Source organism: Opisthorchis viverrini (genome assembly GCF_000715545.1).
Source record: "Opisthorchis viverrini unplaced genomic scaffold opera_v5_455, whole genome shotgun sequence".
Classification (NCBI taxonomy): Eukaryota; Metazoa; Platyhelminthes; class Trematoda; order Opisthorchiida; family Opisthorchiidae; genus Opisthorchis; species Opisthorchis viverrini.
Window position 1 is genome coordinate 168,822 of NW_008752116.1, and position 18,120 is coordinate 186,941.

General features: G+C 44.0%; 2 protein-coding genes across 2 annotated transcripts in view; one reads left to right on the forward strand and one right to left on the reverse strand.

Moving 5' to 3' along the window:
- Positions 1-236: 236 nt before the first annotated feature.
- T265_11185 (hypothetical protein) overlaps positions 237-18,120 on the reverse strand; it is a gene marked incomplete at both ends in the record, with an annotated part of 24,655 nt that continues 6,771 nt past the window's right edge. The window contains 2 exons of the mRNA XM_009177778.1: positions 237-386; positions 4,608-4,819. Of these exons, the coding sequence (XP_009176042.1) occupies positions 237-386; positions 4,608-4,819 (362 nt within the window). The remainder of the gene's footprint in view (positions 387-4,607; positions 4,820-18,120) is intronic.
- The window catches only part of T265_15374 (hypothetical protein), a gene marked incomplete at both ends in the record, with an annotated part of 82,647 nt that continues 70,446 nt past the window's right edge, over positions 5,920-18,120 (forward strand). The window contains one exon of the mRNA XM_009177779.1: positions 5,920-6,161. Within this exon, the coding sequence (XP_009176043.1) occupies positions 5,937-6,161 (225 nt within the window). The remainder of the gene's footprint in view (positions 6,162-18,120) is intronic.

Below are 18,120 nucleotides of genomic sequence, written 5' to 3' on the forward strand. Positions count from 1 at the left end.
TATGATTCAAGTTAGACAAAGAGATTGACACATGTAAGGTCAGGCCGATGTTAATTCACAGGTAATTTTGGCTCAGTAGGAACCTCGTGGTTGGAAACCGGAGGCCAGTCAGATTGAACTAATGACGGTCATACGGGCGTTTGGGGCAGATACTGCCGACGTTTGAACCGTGGTGAGAGGGTGCTTAAGGAAGAAAAGGATGAGAGCAGTCGCGTTCAGCGAGTGCCAAGGTGTACTCATGCCCCAAAGGTGGTAATCGGCAAGGCCAAACTAATATTGGCTCCAATGGAGTCGGGGAAGCTTTTCACAAAATCTTGGAGCAGAATTGTTGGCAAATATGGATGCCGGGATAAACATTTTCCCGAATCTTCCTCGCAGCAGGTGCCCTGCAAGACAAACGAGAAGTCAAGGAATCCGAAGAAGCTACTAAGCTGAGCATGTTTCTCAATAAGAAACACCACATGAAGCACCGGCCGTCCAGTACGTTTTGTCTAGGGAAGCGGGGAAACCACCTGCCAAGGATGTGATGGGCTTGCAGTTTTGCGTGAAGACTTTGACTCAAGGACAAGTCAGTGGCATAAATACGAATGCCAAGATTAATTCTAGGCTAGAAAAGGTGTACCAAAAACGCAGCAGGTGCCCCGCAAGACAAACGAGAAGTCAAGGAATCCGAAGAAGCTACTAAGCTGAGCATGTTTCTCAATAACAAACACCACATGAAGCACCGGCCGTCTAGTACGTTGTGTCTGGGGAAGCGGGGAGACCACCTTCCTCTGCCCCTAATAATCTTAAACACACCCATAAGGGTTCTTATTTTTTGTGAATTGATAGTGAATCGATGGCCAAGCGAAGAAGAGTTGGGCACCCACATGGCCTTGGTGAAGTGTGGAACGCTCTCTTGTGAAATGCAACAGTTGCTGCCCAATTGATTCGGCATGTTCCTTACCACTAAAGACATGTACAACAACCACCGAAAGTGTCAGCCACCGCAGCTAGGTTGGTGAAGCATAGTTGAGTTTTATTTTGTCAAAAGGTTGGGAGACCGGACGCATGCTTTTGCTTTACTCAGCGAGAGGTACATTTGGCCACATGCGTTTCTTCAACTGGCAAAGTGGTGTTGTTTAGACAATTTTAGGTTTGGTACATGTCAAGAAAAGAAAATAAAGGAAAAGAAAAGCAAAAGCAAAAGTATATATAAAGCAAAAAATATTTGACTGTAATTACAAGCGGTAAACTTTCCTGATCGTGAATGGCATGGGTGCCGGGCGTCCGGTTATGTATGCCTTCTTGGAAAGCCGACAGCCTGCTCCCATGCGTAAAGTGTTCGCCTGCTCAGGGATGTGATGGGCTTGCAGTATTGCGTGAAGAATTTGACGCACGGACAAGTCAGTGGCATAAATACGGATATCAAGATTAATTCTAGGCTACGGCATCATGTGTTAATCTCATATTAGAGAAGCTATCAGGAAGCACATACGTAAAATATAATATCGATTTATTCCTGGACAGGGAAACCGAGAACAGCCGACACATATTTCACTGCATGGATTTCTTGGACAACCCATCAGTAGGATTTTCGCTTTGTCATGGCACGAACACATAGATTTCGGCAATGGTTGAAAACGCTGCGCCGTATAGATACGCGACTCTTTTCGTATACTGCATCCCGCTGGTTGAATAGCACCCAAATGGGCTGTACATGCACAAAACTTGGATAGTCAGCATTGATAATATAACCTAAAACCATCTGGAGAACGTAAACGGCAGCCCGAAAGACGTATGCGGCACTCAGATACACAAAAGCACGCCATACAAGTTTCGAGTGGCTGAGGGAGCATGAGATAAATACGTCACCGAAATGCGAACAACGGTAAAGTTTGGAGAGCGAGGGCTATGATCTGAACGTTGTCTGTCGAATGACAGCTTTTACGTGTTCCCTTGTTTTGGGGCACTTGAGACAGTATCCCCGAAATCTGTACTACAAAAACAAGGTGGGGTCAGCCTATATTAACCAGCTTATAGTTCGCGAGCAAACACACAGGTGCTCTAGACTGTTGGCATCTTTGCCGGAGAACCCACCTTCCCCTTCTACTAGGAGATGTGCTTCCCTTGAATCCATTTGTTTTCTGAATTAAGAGGTCAGTCATTTCCAAGCAGTAAGAAATATTCTTCATAAATGTTTTCCAATTAATTTGCAATCCACCAACGGTGGCTATTGGGTTACAACCTGTTGGAAGAGGGGGCACAAACTAAAGCCGCTCCTAGGCCAGTGCCAACAGCGTTTGACGGCCTGCGTAAACAGCCGAACATAGTGGTGGAAGAGCTTCATGGGGTGGAATCCAGAGGGATGCGGTCATCATTAGGCGGTTGATTGTCCATAGGCAAATCCTGCGGCTCCAGGGTTCACTGTCTGCAACTGACGACCCGCCATCGGTTGTCGAGTGTACTGCAACTAAAACAAAATGGCGGTATGGAGATCTGGAGTAACAAACCGATCGGTGCCAGTGACCGCTGGTGTGCAAAGGATCACATATGATACCACGTCGACTGTTGAGATGGTGAACCTTTTCTTATGTGCAGCAGTGCTCTTCGGGCTTTTTCCAAAGGCGTCTCCACGAATAAATAATATATTTCTAATATATTTCTAGTTTTTAGCCCCCGATTTGTCTGGAAAATGCGATGATGTCCTTGTTAACTGGTCCTCAAAGGAGGTGCTTATTTGTGTTGACCCAGACCAAAGCACATAATCCCAGCACAGTGGCCCCACACGTCTGTGCGCGTCCATTTTTTCGGCTCCATGGTGGCGATAAATTACAGTATGAGTAAACGTCTGACCACCAGGACTGATGCTGTAAAACGCTTGCTGGGGGAAAGAGATGATGATTTCATCTGGCTCATAATGGCCAATCAGCTCCAGAATGTTCGTCTGTTACCGGGACCTTATATACTTCATGTTAGTCCTGTTTTACTTGAGGGTTTTGGGCTGTAGGCACCAAGCTTCAAATCGCGATACGAGTCTGCCGCTGAATATGGCGTTGTGTAGACGCTGGAATGCTCCTTTTAAGGGGTAGGCATTGCTTCCAGTTTTTCGGCCAAATGCCGCAAGGTGATAGTTCGATATCCAAACTTATACCTTCCTTTCACTTCAGGACGTCAGAAGCTCAATGAATGCTACTGTCTGAGATGGACATACGCCACCTACTAGCATATATATTCTGACCAAAACGACCAAATTCAAACTTCCGCGTCGCACCGTGTGGACCTTCAACATTTCGCGGTAGAGACGGATGGACTAGCTCCATCCATCGGGATTCCTTAGCCGTAAGTTAGTCGTGTGCCTCAGTTACTCTGGTTCAGCTGTTTGCTGCGATCAGCTTCGGTTAGATGTAGCTGGTTGATTGGGCATCATGGACCGCTAGCCACATGTTAGACGAGCGTGTCATCAAGTTTCGTTCAGCTGTCCGCTATTATCCACTAGACGGCCATCCTGCTGTTTAACGTAACACGGTAAAGTGCACTAACATCTGCAGGCCTCATACTTTTTCAAAATCGAACGATCTATCCGACAATGGACCGCTAGCCACATGTTAGACGAGCGTGTCATCAAGTTTCGTTCAGCTGTCCGCTATTATCCACTAGACGGCCATCCTTCTGTTTAACGTAACACGGTAAAGTGCATTAACATCTGCAGGCCGCATACTTTATCAAAATTGCACGATCTACCCGACAACAATATATAGATCCTAGACAGCTCAGTCAATTATTTCAGCTGCAGAGCTGTCTGTTGCTTTCGTCCATTGTTAGTGACTCATGTTTTATCACAATTCACGGTATCCTGATACACTAGGCACCGTTTTATCAGTCGATGGCTGACGACCTAGAAGATCTGCTCACTTAAACACATCACTCATACCGATAATTTGCAAAATAATTCGTTATGTATGGCCAGTCTTAACCACGATGTTGTAACCCAGAAAACGGCGTAGATTTCGATAATCCAATTCCAGTGTGCGAATAATGAGCATAGGTTATTTCGTTAGCTGCTTTCTTTGTACGTGCTGGTCGTGTTTGGTATCCTTGAAATCTCACTCGATTAAACAAACGACTGTGGGCAGTATATCACTCAGATGTGTAGCCAGAATACACCAACTTTCAAAAAATTTATAACTTGAAAAATGAATTTGAAATCAACTTCAGATTGTTTCCGATGGGCGTCCATTTAGCCCCCAACCCGTCATGACCACTCAAATCACTGTGCTTCATGCGTCTGTTCTGATGCATTGCACTTCCATACAAGAAGGGCCGAATCCCCTATTGAGGACTATCTAAGTAATTACATTATATAGTTCTATGATGTATCTCGTTCAGATTTCACTTCCACACAAGGATTTGATAAGCCATCAGATTTCTTAACTGATTTTTATATCTCAGATTCACCAAACTCCCTGAAAAACCAACCATTGCGAGTAATGAAACCCGTAATTCCTTCTTTTTGAATGCTAAAATTTAATCAATAACCGAAGAATGTCATCATCATCATCATCGACAGCATGGCATCAGTGTTGAACACTGATGCTTCACTGCCGTATTTCTGAGACACAGCACACATCATAGCCAAGCGAGTCCAGTGTAAGTGCAAGAGCAGCTTGTTGTCCTGCTTGCTTCAGAGTGCGAACATTGAGCGCGGCCAGATAGAGTGGGTGTCGAGGCTTGAGGACTGAATTGGAGATTCCTGAAGATGTCGGCACCATGTGACGAGTAGATGCTTCACGCAAAACCGATGCATGACGAACGGAGTCATCAGTCCTATGTGCTGGGCCTACAAGGAGAGAGTTATTAATGGGGTGGGGGGAGGGGGAAGAAAAAGTATGTGAAGGAGAAAGAAGGGAGGCGTTAGCAGTAGCCTGTTTTCGCTTACCCGCCCTGCTGTATGCAGCAAGTAAGGCGACCCGGCTGACGGCACCACGAGACGGCCGATGTGGCATGAGTTTATTTGTGTATATGTAAATCATGGTTGTACGTGGGCTGGGATAATGCCAGGGCGCCACATCTAGACAGAAAGATGATTAGGGTTGTCGCGATTTGTACCTTTACTTTACTTCTATTATAACACTACGTAGTTCATCAATTACATAATCGTTTTTTGTTTGAACATGAAAAACTACAAAAACGCGCACTTGTACAATTTCACATAATACGAGCGTGGTTACGTAATTCGACTCTCTCTTCTGATTTCGTTCGCGCTTGCAGAGGTCATTCGCGAGTCTCATGTATTAATTCTGGTACCAAAACATTTCAGACATCTTCGGGATCTATTATATGTGAGAACTGTTCAGAAGACCTCTGGGCCAACATAATTTGGTTGTTGTTTATTCGCTGACCTGGGCCAACGACGAACCATTTTAAAGAGGACCATTGTTAGTGAGTCTGTTCCATCTAATCTCTTTATTTTTGTATACCCAACCTAGCGTTATTATTTTTATTTCTTTGCCACACACTCCTGGTAAACTAACTTATTGGGTAGACAGACCACTACACGGTCCTCAACCAAAACCTTTGGCTCAAAAGTCTAACCGACAGGTGGCGTTTGGCGGAAAATGCAAATTTATTACCGTCTCCGCATGTTTCAACCCCCAACCTGGAGGGCCAGGAGACTGTGTCCGTCAGACTTCTAGCCATTGACCAACCTGGTGTGAGACTCTGTGAGTGTCGCGGGACACCCTCCAGTATAGCTCAATGGATCACTGAGGTGCGCAAACCGTCACACCACGGTAAGGTCCAGTCTCTTCGTGACGGAAGAATGTATCATACACAAAACGAACCGCTGACTTTCAGCTACTGTGGAAACCCACTGAACTTACTGCTTTGCTAAGTCCACGAGGTTGACCTTGAATTTTGTTTTGGAACGGTTTTGAAATCATTTTGGGTAACTGCGCATGGCTGCTGAGAGAAGAGCTTCAGCAGCTGTTAGCGATTTCGCAGTTGAAAGCATCACGGATATCAAAGATTCTTTCAACAGGCATCTGCATTTTGACGTTGTTAAAGACAGAAATGTGGCCACTCCCAGGGATTTCTATCAGGCGCTGGCACACACTGTATGGGATAAGCTTTGTTCCCGTTGGATACGTACTCAACAATTTCACAGAATGAACGATCCAAAAGTAAGTGTCGATAATTAGGTAATATCACTATTACCAAAACTTTTCGTTTTTTTCATTCTTGAGACCTATGAGGAGCTCATGAATGGCTTCGTAGGATTTTACTAACTAATATAAGCCTACTTTGGTTTACCTGCACTGCAACAGCGTTTTTCACTGTTTGTTCCAGCTGAACTCCGTCTTGGCCTAGGGTATAACGTTTTTTACATACAATTTCCGGCGACTTGCACGGTTTCTACATGCATGTGATGCGCGTGTTTTTGAAACAAATCAATGACACCTAATGCGCCATCCAATGACTATGTGTACTATAGGCCGCAAATGAGGTATTTATCTTGCAGGTCCAATTTGTATGAGACGAACCATCAAGAGATTGTTTATGACGTTGTGGTAATAGCATCAGCCATAATTAGGTCAATCGCGGAATGTAAAAATATTTAATTCTCAGTTTGGTTACCTGGCGACAGATCTACGCGCCGATAGTAAGTAAACGGTCTGCACAGGACTCATCAGGTTGAGTAGGGTAAAAGCCTGACTTCTCATGCCTCATACAGTGTTAGAGTTTTGGGGTTTGTCCCTTCCATTTTAGGTCTCACAGCTTGGGTTCTTCAGCAGTGCATTACCGCTCATGCTTGTATTTTTCCAATCGATGATTTGATGCATCGTTGTGACGGACACGACGTGGGGGGTTAGTGAAGTGCACACTCAGCAGACAGACAAAAAGTACAAGAATGTGTGACAGTTCAAATGCATACGCCAAACGGACCTCAGTTCACTGATTCGGAGTTCGGTGATGGCATCGGGTTTGAGCAGTGGGAGTGAAGGATATTCTGGTAGTTACCCCGCTAGCACAAAGTGTCCATTGTCACCTATCCATGAGTGCCTTTCTTAATATAGGACGAATTCGTCCATTTTGACGAACCTGCTGTAAGTCGCTCAAATGAATATGAATATACCACTCACGAGCGACTCCGAATAGGTGTATAGGAAGAGAAATATACATGAGCTATACATGAACACGCAGACAGTAATTGTGAATATATATTAAATTAGAAATTTCCATAAGATAATATGGAAAGTATACGTTAACCTCATAAAGGGTGCTACATATGAGGTTGCTGAAAACACTTCGACAGTTCATGAACGTTTTCACTCTTCTTGAGACCCATAAGGTTGGCGCAGTCCCCAAGTTTCCGTCCAGCTGCGCTCTCCGGTGCCTCAATAGTTTCAGCGTACGTAAATTGTCTTGGTGGTGAAGATTTACACGGCCTTGGGACTGAAGTCAGAAAGTTTGTTGGGGGTGACTCGGCCCTAATTCATGGCCCACACATATAACGATTTTTCTACCAACCCACATCTGATCAGCCAAGTATATTAATAATGCTACCTATATATTTTGTAAACAATCGAATCATGACGAAAAATGCCCGTGGTGGTAATAAGTATCGAATTACGTTCATTCCGTCAGCTATGCAAGAACCTCATTTAAGCTGAGATACTGCGTGACACTAACATTTCTTCCAATGTCCCGAGGGAACCATTGCCTAGACATTGCTGTACGATCACTCATCGGTTCCTATAGCGTTTCATGTGCTGGATTTCCTGTGGACTTAGCAGGTATGAGGCTCAGAAAAACAAATCATCATCACCCACAGCATGACATCAGTGTTCAACAGCGATGCTTCACTGCCATACAACCATGATTTATCTGAAAGCCTTATTGTAAAAAAAGAGAATGAAGGTTGGCGGAGAAGGGAATTAGTGCTAGCTTCCGAGGTGCATACACCTCGAGACATTGACTCAGGCAATCTGGATAGTAACTGACAACAAGAACGCCACTGACATCGGTCGGCAGCCATATCCAACCAGGCACAGTGAGGATCACGCTGTTCCCATCCTAGAAGGCGAGTAGCACCGACAACACCCAAGCGTTTCGTGATCTCCTTCATACTCGTCTGCCAAGTCAAGAGTTGGCGACCTCTCTGTCTACGCTACTCTGAATCGGGCATGAAAAACGGCACTCTTTGGCAAACGATGGTTCGGCATATGGAACACATGTCCCAACCAACGCAACCTCTGATGCTGGACATATACTTCAGTAGAATAACAACTGATTTGCATTTGACTGATTGGAAGTTGCGTCTATATCTGCCTGTGTAATTCTTTGATCATGATGACTACAGTTGGGTATTCAGGTCCATCGGCAAATAGCTGAAAGAGAGTGTGGGTCGTTCAAAAAGGCAAGATGGTTAAGTGGTCTCAGTACTCATCCTTTCGAGACTTTACACGAGCCAAGTGGGAGTCAGTTAACCGTTTGGTGACCCGAACCCTGGTGGCTTTCTTTTGGATATAGCAGGATGTTCACTATAATGGTAACCCTTGGGTGTAACAGGTAACCAGTTTTTGCGGCGAGAATTTGTGTTGCACGCGTTTGTGTGAAATTTGAGGTTACTAGCTCCAAACCTAAATGCCTTGTTAAGTTCTTTGATATATATGACACCTCAAAAGTGCAGTAGTATGCACACGATCCCGGAAGACATCCGTTAGGTAAACCTTCCATGTATGTTTGCAGCTGACTTTGGACTGAAATTGGAGTAAAGCAGGTTGCCTGTAATTTTCAGGCTAGACCTTCTACCGCCGTCACAAAATTGAGTCAATTGTCTAGTTCCAAATGAAGCAGAATATAGCTGACTTTGGACTGAAATTGGAGTAAAGCAGGTTGCCTGTAATTTTCAGGCTAGACCTTCTACCGCCGTCACAAAATCGAGTCAATTGTCTAGTTCCAAATGCAGCAGAATATACACAACTGCTTCTATCAGCTAATAACTAGTGACGCCGACAAATCATCTGGCAGATAATTTTTTGGTTTAATTTTTAAATTCTGGAGGAAGAATTTTGTCATCACTTTTACATATTTTGCGGCACCTGCAAATTTTTTGGGGGGATGGGTTTATGTGCGTGTATAGAGTAATAACTGGGTTAGGAATATAAAGCTGTAAAAAGAATGTTGGCTGGTTTTTTCACTGGACGCAGAAAATTATTTCTAACACATATTGAGGGGTTCTGTGCTCCACCTTGTTCAGTATCCTAACGTGTTCGTATGAAAGCTTAAGGTCCGCTGTGAAGTTGACCATCAGTGAAGCTGACCACTTTCTGGTATTTTCTTGTTCTGGAGAAGTGAAGTGCTGAGAAAGCTTTTTGACTTCACCGTAAGGCCTAGCAAATGGTTCTTTTATGGCAAAAATAAGTATCGTCTCTTTTATCAAACCGTTTCTTAGTCTAAATTCTTGTCGTTCCTTTTGTTTCAGTGAAAATAGCGGATGCTATGGTTTGAAAATCTGATTTTGTAAAGCTCATGACTCTGTGAAAGTTCTCTGGGCTGTAGCTGCTCCAAGGAAGTCCAGTCACCAGCTCATACTAGGCCTTCCAGGAAAGGTAGGCTGTTTACCATCCGATATAAGTCACACATTTGAAAACGAGAGAAATGTGATCACTGCGGCCTAAAGAAGTTTGATGGTTGATTGCTTCAACCGGTAGTTCATCCTTGGCCAGAAGGTTATCAAGTAGTGAAGAAGTGCTTGCCCCTGATACCGTCCGGCATAAGTAAATAGCGGAGCACATTTCATGAGGTTAGTCAGGGTGTTTCTAGGAAACGTCTCCGGAAGGACTCTGTAGGGGGCATACTGTTGAGGTTCCTTGTACTGGGAGCATGCGCGATGATAAATGACCATTTTCTCGCAGCAATTATTGAGAGGACGGTGATCATCCGTCACCAACCAAATCAGAGCATCTAGTCTTCAAATAAAGGGACTGGGAGGTCAATGGATGGTTCAATTACATTCAGTTCCCCTGTTATTGCAAAAGGGTTACAATCCGCTTTATGAACGTCAGTCGTGACGGATCAATGAAAGATTTGAGATCTGGATGCTCGGTTCACGTAGTAATTGACACGGGGTTTCTTGATGGCGATGGAGATATTTGGTGTGCAGAAGTGTATGGGAGATCTGGAGTAGACGCTTTTAATGATATGAGCCTTTTTGGATATGGAGTTTGAGTAGTACCGGTCAAAACTGGACCGGCTCGTGGAAGTAATTGCACTCCTGAGTCCGATTCTGGTTGCTTCAGTTTGCGATATGAGCACATTTGAAGTTGGCCGGGAGTTAACTGGTCGTTTTGCTATACCATCATTTTGACCGGTAGATTTCTGTGTCTGGAGAAGCTGGACCTCAAAAAACAAGAATTGGCGGTTGGTTCACCAGGCTTTGAAACCTTCATTGACCCTTTTTGGCCAATGCCCACCACTCATGCAGTTGACAGACGTGACAGTAATCAAAGATAAACTTTGTGTTTTGGTTATACGCAATATGCTACCTAAACGTTTGCCGCCAAGGCGTAAGATCTCAACAGCGGATGTAGTTTCAGGTCAAATAACAAGCCTAAGCAAATGTTTTATCAACCGCAGTCTGTCAGACACTTTCAACCTAATGTTGAAGGTTTTTTCAAGTTTTTTCATTACAAGACTTTTGCTGAATAAAAACTACAAGCTTTTGGGGCTATTCTGTCGGTTGGTAGGTAGCACCTATCAATGAGGTGGCCACAAACACACCGGTTTAAGCAACCGAAACGGAGTGCCAGAAGCAATCCACATGTTTCAGTAAAATCTTCGGTGTTTAGGCCTCGGTTTCCACAAAAGAGAAGGGCGTTTATCAGTGTTCATCCTGTTAGACTGAGTTCTCAACACCTGAGAAGAACAGAAAGGAGTACGCTACCAGGCTGACTGGTGGTTTCGTTAGATCATTTCGGGTCCGTTTTGCTGGTGACTAAACCCAATTACTTAATTTCCTCGATTTACTTTGTTTAGGTCTGTTTATAGGAATGAGTAAGCTTCATACATGTCGTGGATCGTGTGTGCATCCCACCTACTTTTCTGACTAACTATATCTTCATGATGTACGGTCCAGACCCAAAGAAGAGCGGCCGTATAAGTGGTTCTTGAACGCCTGACAGACTCAGCACGCTCAAGAGGATTACGACATCACAGTCGTGCTTTAAGTAGATCTGACTGTAATAAAACGATAAAACAACAGGGGAGACACTAAACATCAAAGGAAGAGATTTCAAGCCATCCGATATCTTCAACTCTAAAGAACTGGGTCACAACTCCAAAATATAGGGCTGGAAAAATAGCAATTAATTAACAGAGTCATTTGTTTTCAGCAGATTTGTTATGAAAGTGTGGATATGATCTGGCGGTACGTTTGTTATCGTCAATGACTTCGCGAACGGAAAGTTGTCAGAGCGCTGTCAGGCAGAAGTACCTACCCAATGCGCCCTGTGATATCTCCTCGTATGGTGACAAAATGTTTGCAAGCCAATCTCCGCGAACAGATCAACAGCCACCTGATCAACAACTAATAACGTCAGATGTTCATATACGGATACCTTTAACTATTTCCCTTCTTCAGAATAAACCGTTCCAGAAATTTTAGGTTCAATGAAATATACCTATAAACTTCTGGGGTATAAAAAGATGTGTTTGGTTACCCGTTTGTTGGAGTGTTTCACACCTACTGTTCAAATAACGAGCTGAAATCAAACTCAAACCGTGATATTGTGTCTTCACAATTTCTAGGAAGCCAACCTTCCAGATGTCTTGCTTTTCAGTCTGTACCAAATGCCTCAGTAATCTCGGTTCTTGCCTTGTATCAAGGCCACAAAAGGATGTCGATAAAACCACGTTGTTCATATGCAGCTAATTTATTAGACTCAGAAGTCCGAGGAGCCACGAAAAACTGGTAACTATGCCAAATAGGACGATAACTTACCACGACATCTAGAAGTCTTGCTGGAATAGACTCAGTGAATACCCAGAAATTTCTTAGACCACCGAAGATGTTTTTCTTGTTTTGATACTACTTGTAAGGTCGGCGAACAGTTCACTACCGGTTCCTTTCTTTGTGGGGTTCATCAGATTGACCTAGTTTCATTATTTCCACCAATCTCCTTTCGTACACGAATATCGAATTGTACGTGCCTTCAAATCAATACTCGTCTACAAACCAAATTGCTGGAAACAGGAGACTCATATAAATCCCAGTAGTATCTTTCGTTAAGGAGAATATTCAGCACAAAGGCCGCTTCATGTTTCAGCTAAAGCGGAGTATCGAAGCAGTTTCCTAATATGTCACTGCTTGTAAGATCGATTCTGGATAGTCCACCACAAGTTTCCGGCTTTGGGTAAACAAAATGACACGGTTGTATCGCGGTGAAACACCAGTGCTCTCTGGTGTTGTTGTCAACGGTGATCATGATGGTGTCCAATATATTCAGCGACCTTACAAGTAGTGTGATAGCGAGAAAATTGCTTTGCTGTCTTTAATACTATTCCAGCTGGAGCATGTCAAGTGCATAATTCATCATGAAACATCAGATAGCCTAACTGCAGTGTTAATGCCATTTTTGTGGGCGTTATCTTGAACCCGGACGTGTACTTCGGATAGTACCGAAAATTTGGTCGGCCGTTATTTGAATTTGCGTTCCATCGTCAAGCTACACTGGTTTCAAATGACTGGCTTTATTAGGAGCTTCAGTAGAGTGCTAGTCCGTAATTAGACCGAGTCTGTGCTGAAAAACTCAGAAGTACTATACTCCTTATAAGGAATTATGGGTAGTGTGCATCTCACGAAACTGCCGTAGGGAGTTTTGTAGCTGCGACCTTCCGGCGAGTATTTCAAACATGAACGGCTGGTCCGAGATTCCCTGGGATTCCATGGGATGTGCACCTCTGAGTCTTCTCGATAAGGACAAAACAGCTGTACAGCGCCTCTTGGTCTCGCAGCATAGATTGGCTTCACTTAGGGGCGAAGTTTTCAGCCAAAATTGCGAAATCTCCTCGCACTGTCATCAGTTTGTTGGAAATGTTGTATAACCGACACTCCGACTGCCACTTACCCTGTGATTCAGTTCACATACAACTGCAGTTATTTCTTCCCCATGTGTGAAGCCAACCAAATCATAAATGAAACACGTGTAGTGCCATTGTTCACATCAGCTAAAACGCTTCCGATCACATTCTTAATGTCTTCCAGACAGTGATTTGTCCTCGTGAGGTGAGTGACTGACAAGAACCGTAATGTGTGCCCTCTAAACCAGGGAGGTTACCTATCGACCTCGTGCGGCGAAGAATTTTGCACCGGAATTTCGGTACTGTTGCCCAAACGCTGATTCAAACTGCATGTGAATCGTCTAAATGCCCAAATGATTTGCACATCTTTTAGAGCTTGTCAGTCTCAGTCATGTAGATATCCACAAACGAATGAATCTTCTATGATATGGCTAAACTCGGCTGAAAGTCACTAGACAAGACAACCAGTCAGGCAGATCTGCAGCGGAAACCAATCAAATAGCTAGACGTCGACCGGTCAAAATGCAACCCAGAGAGGCAAACAGTGGGCCCAATCATCCCAAAGACTAGTCATAACCAAAGATCCTTTCCGTCAACACATTCTTTATAACCACAAGCACAACACTTTTCAGCACTTACTAACCGGGGAATCACTGCTCCGACACCACTATTTCATGAGACCCTGATGATGTCACTTTGACGATGCCACGGCGAATCCGTTATCCAGATTGACGGACGCCTCAGTGACCTTCTACACGAGCTTTCAGCATCTCCACACATAAAGCACATCTGGCTAAATTCATTCACACATTTAGTCTGCAACCACAGCATGACTGACTCTTGAAAGCTGATTGGAACGGTTCGAGTTCGCGGAATAGTCCGGACGATTGATGCTTGCTTCCCAATTATTAGATGGAAACCTTTGGCTCAGATTGTAAGACTGGGCGAAAGTGTAGCACAATGGTGTTCTCCATCGAGGCACGCTTGTGAGCCTGTCTATATTTCAGGTAACAATCAAGTAGAGCATACGGTTGACGGAAACCCGGGGACTGCGCCTACCTGATGAGCTCTAAGAAAGGCGAAACCGGTGGTGGGCTGTCGACGGATTTTCAGCAACCTAATGAGTAGTACATTACAATGATAAACATGTATCGCGATATTTCGAATATCGTAGCGAATGTAACATCAGGCGGTCTTGTGCAGCATATTCATTTGCCTGGAAACATCACAAACGGGAGATTCAGCTGGGTTCCAGGTGAGTCTCAGTAGAACATAAGGTTGACTGACACTCAGGGACTAAGCCTACCTGATGAGTCTCAAGAAAGGCGAAACCGGTCATGGACGAATTTTCGGCAACCTTATGGGTAGTGTATTACGAATGAACAAGGTACCTAGTTTACGGTGAGAAATGAATGACACTCAATTCGAATAGTCGAGCTCTGGAAAAAATTATTTATCTGTTTGCGTTTTGTGATCTCTATGAGTATTCGAGGCTTTATGGTAATCCTCACGAAGTTCTGTCTAAGACGCCGATTCGAACCTCGAAATCTCCTTATTAGGAGCAGAGGCACTTCCGCGTTTTTCCTTCCGGCTCTCTTATCGCATGGTGAAAGCCCATAGCCAAATGCCAAACATTGAAGTGAGATCATTTAGAGGGGAATTAAACGAGACTCCACACGGGATTTTTGAACGGCGCTGTAAAACGTTTCGTTTTATGCAAGCATCAGGACCCACTAAAACCGTCAAAAACGTAAGCACTATTACTAAAGTTGTCATTACCATGAGATCACAACGAGAAGAGACATCGAGTTTAATTTTTCTTCCACAGTTTCACGATCAAACGGTCGCTTCAGTGAAATAATGTGCTACTTAACCACACTGAGTGTAGGCTCTCCTATTTTTCTTTGAAAAGACTTGCTTCATGTATTTGTTTGTGAGTAATATAATTGTCAATGTTTCAATACTGCGCTCTGCTACCCGTCTGACAACTAGAAAAGGTTATATTTTGTCTCTGGCCAGATTCTCTCGAAATTTTAGGCAGACCCTTGTGATACTTTCTGCCAAACCTTTGTTCAATCAATCCATATCAGCACCAGAAATTGACATAAACCACTCGGTAACCTTAACCTGGAATCCAGACTGTTCAAATTCGTGATCATCTGGGTAGGGTTACGTAGCCCATGCGATAAGACAATGCGAATCACCATGTAGATGCACACCACTGCCAATCGATTGCCGACTGTCAATCGATCATCATCCAAATTCTAATCGGTTTTTGTTGCACTGCTAGTCCGACATAGCATGTTTACGCATACGATTTTAGGCGATTGATTTGTTCAACAGAATATCGGTAGATCCACACGTCAAAAGTATTGACTTTAGCTGCCAATCGATTGCCGACTGTCAATCGATCATCATCCAAATTCTAATCGGTTTTTGTTGCACTGCTAGTCCGACATAGCATGTTTACGCATACGATTTTAGGCGATTGATTTGTTCAACAGAATATCGGTAGATCCACACGTTATCCAAGGCTCAAATCCTAGATTTCATTAGAATATTCAAACTTGTGAGGGGAGAAGTGGATCTGAGTTGTCTCAATATTTTGCGTTTGCGGCGATATGTGGGAAGTAGGGAAGGGCGTGCTGATAGTGAAGTCGTTAAATTTGATCCATGAGGATAAGTTAAAACCTGACAACGTAAAGGTGATCCCAACTCCGACCTTGGTAACCAAGTGGACAGTATCATGAGTTGAAATCTAGTTGACCCGGGTTCGAGTTTTCCCTTGACCGCCTGTAAAAGGGCTGACGACCAACGATACGTTTTGCTGACATATATACGCAAAGCACAGTTATGGACTTTAGTTAACCTTGTGTAAGAGCGGGTGCCAACCACGCGTTCGCGGGTAGACCTAGTTGGAGCCTGAATGACCTCAATATTCTTTCGCAACTGAACACTAGGTTCGTCGTCCGTGGATGAGCTGAAGTCAGTAAAAAGATAGCACCCTCTAGACAGTCCAACGTTGTAGAAGCCGTTCAGGAAGATACCAAGCAGAGGCTGGCAGGAGCTGGACGGTTGGGAGCACTTTGAGCGGCATTAAAGATGGTCATGTGTGTTTGCTAAGACACCCCACTCTGACCTTGGAAATAAGATTAGTAACTCAGCAGTACGACAAGAGCTTATTTACACGCCCTTTTTCGTCCTTTAACTACTCCTCTCTTTTAGCTACGACAGTCCTTATAGTTGTGAGCTTATGAGTTTTACTGCAGTGACTGTGAAGCTGGCATACTGGTTCCGAGCTTCTAGTCACCCAGCTATGTGTATCCACTCGGATACAGGATTTGCTGGTGTGCAAACGAGAGTGTTGTCAAATTCTATACACTTTGGGTCCAAGTAAAATGTAAGTTTGGCGGAAACTTGGGAACTGTGTCTACCTGATGAGCCCTAAGATGGACAAATACGGTCATGGGCTGTCAGACGGTTTTCAGCGACCTCATGAGTAGTGCCCCTAATGTTTTTGTTTGCAATGAGCTCTTAACTCCATGGTACTGAGTTGACGCACGATACACCGGGTATGGATCGCTTTATCTCTCAGTTTATACATATGTAAATGAATGAAACAGAACAAGAGTTTGAACCCTAGAGACGTCAGGAGCCCATCGTCTGGTTGAAAATGGGCATTTTGTTGGTCCTCCAGCTGCGTTTCACGTCGTGTACAGGACCACAAACTATAAGTTGCTACACTTTGCTGAATCCATTGCTAATAGATGACAGAAGGGATCAATCACAGTCATGACACTCCGATTGTGGCTGACTGGCTTTCGACCTCCAGATAGTAAAGTCTCTTGTAATCTTTTATTGGAGGTTTCGATGAAACTAATCTGTGCTGAGAAAAAACTGTATGGTTATTTGATCCCTATTGGAGATCAGCAGTGGTGCGTATTTCACGAAATTGCAGGGAGTCTTGAACATGCGACTTCTCGGCTATTAGTTTAAACACTTAACCAATCGTTCGCGAGCGGCTGTTTCGAGACTCTCTCGAGTTTCCCAAAATGCATAATGCACACGACAAATCAGTTCTACACTGATTCTAGGGTTTACAGCATAGAAGGGCTTCAGTTACCGGGCGAAATCTCCATTAAAACTTCTAGTTCTCCTCCTCTGTTTTATTTGGTTGTCTGCCGTTGTTAAAGGGGAATCGATAGACTGCTAGTGTATTTCAGTTTGGGGGCGAGATGGCTCAGTGGTCAGAGCGCCAAATTACTGACTGGAAGGTTCGTGGTTCAAACCCGACTTCTACATCTCGACTTCACCTTTCCGGGCTTGGGCAAGCTGGTAGTGTCCCAGATCTCGTGCTTCCTTCTGGTGACAGTTAGGCACCGAAAGGGTGCTAACGACATTACTCTCTATTATACACGTGAAAATGTACAACGAAATACACCGGTATATCGTGTGACGGGCCATTTATCTGCGCTGTTTCCAAGTTTAAAGCGAAAAGCCGAGGTTTTTTCTTCAAAACTCGCTATCCTTCGTAGTTTTCGAATTCGTTCTTATCAGAAGGAGGAAACTTCAATCGGTCCGTCTTGGACTTTTTTGTGCTTATAGAAGCGTGTAGTTAGCTGGTAAACAAATTTAAAGCACCATGAGGGGTTGGTCAATTTTACGATCGATCGCCCCCGTTGGAGTTCAACTGCGACTTAACTCTCAGCATATTGGCTCTATCGAGATGAAGAGGCGTTGAGATGTGATAAGTAAAAATAAGGTTTCCCGATGGAACGCCTTCGTAGCTTGGTAAAGTCTAAGAAACGAAAAAAACATAAGTAGTAATTTTTACTGCGATCACCAGAAGCTCTCTGTCTTCTAACTACCCAGATCAAGAAGAATATAAACTACGTACTGTCGAATTCTCCACACAGTTATGGTCTGCAGTTGAAGGCCGAGTTGAAGTCCCGACAACACCAGCTCCACTGTGTGATGTGAAATCATCACCAACTGGTCGCACTGACACGTGATTCACAAAATGCACTCTTGCGATTAGTGTTGTCCTCTTCCGGCTGT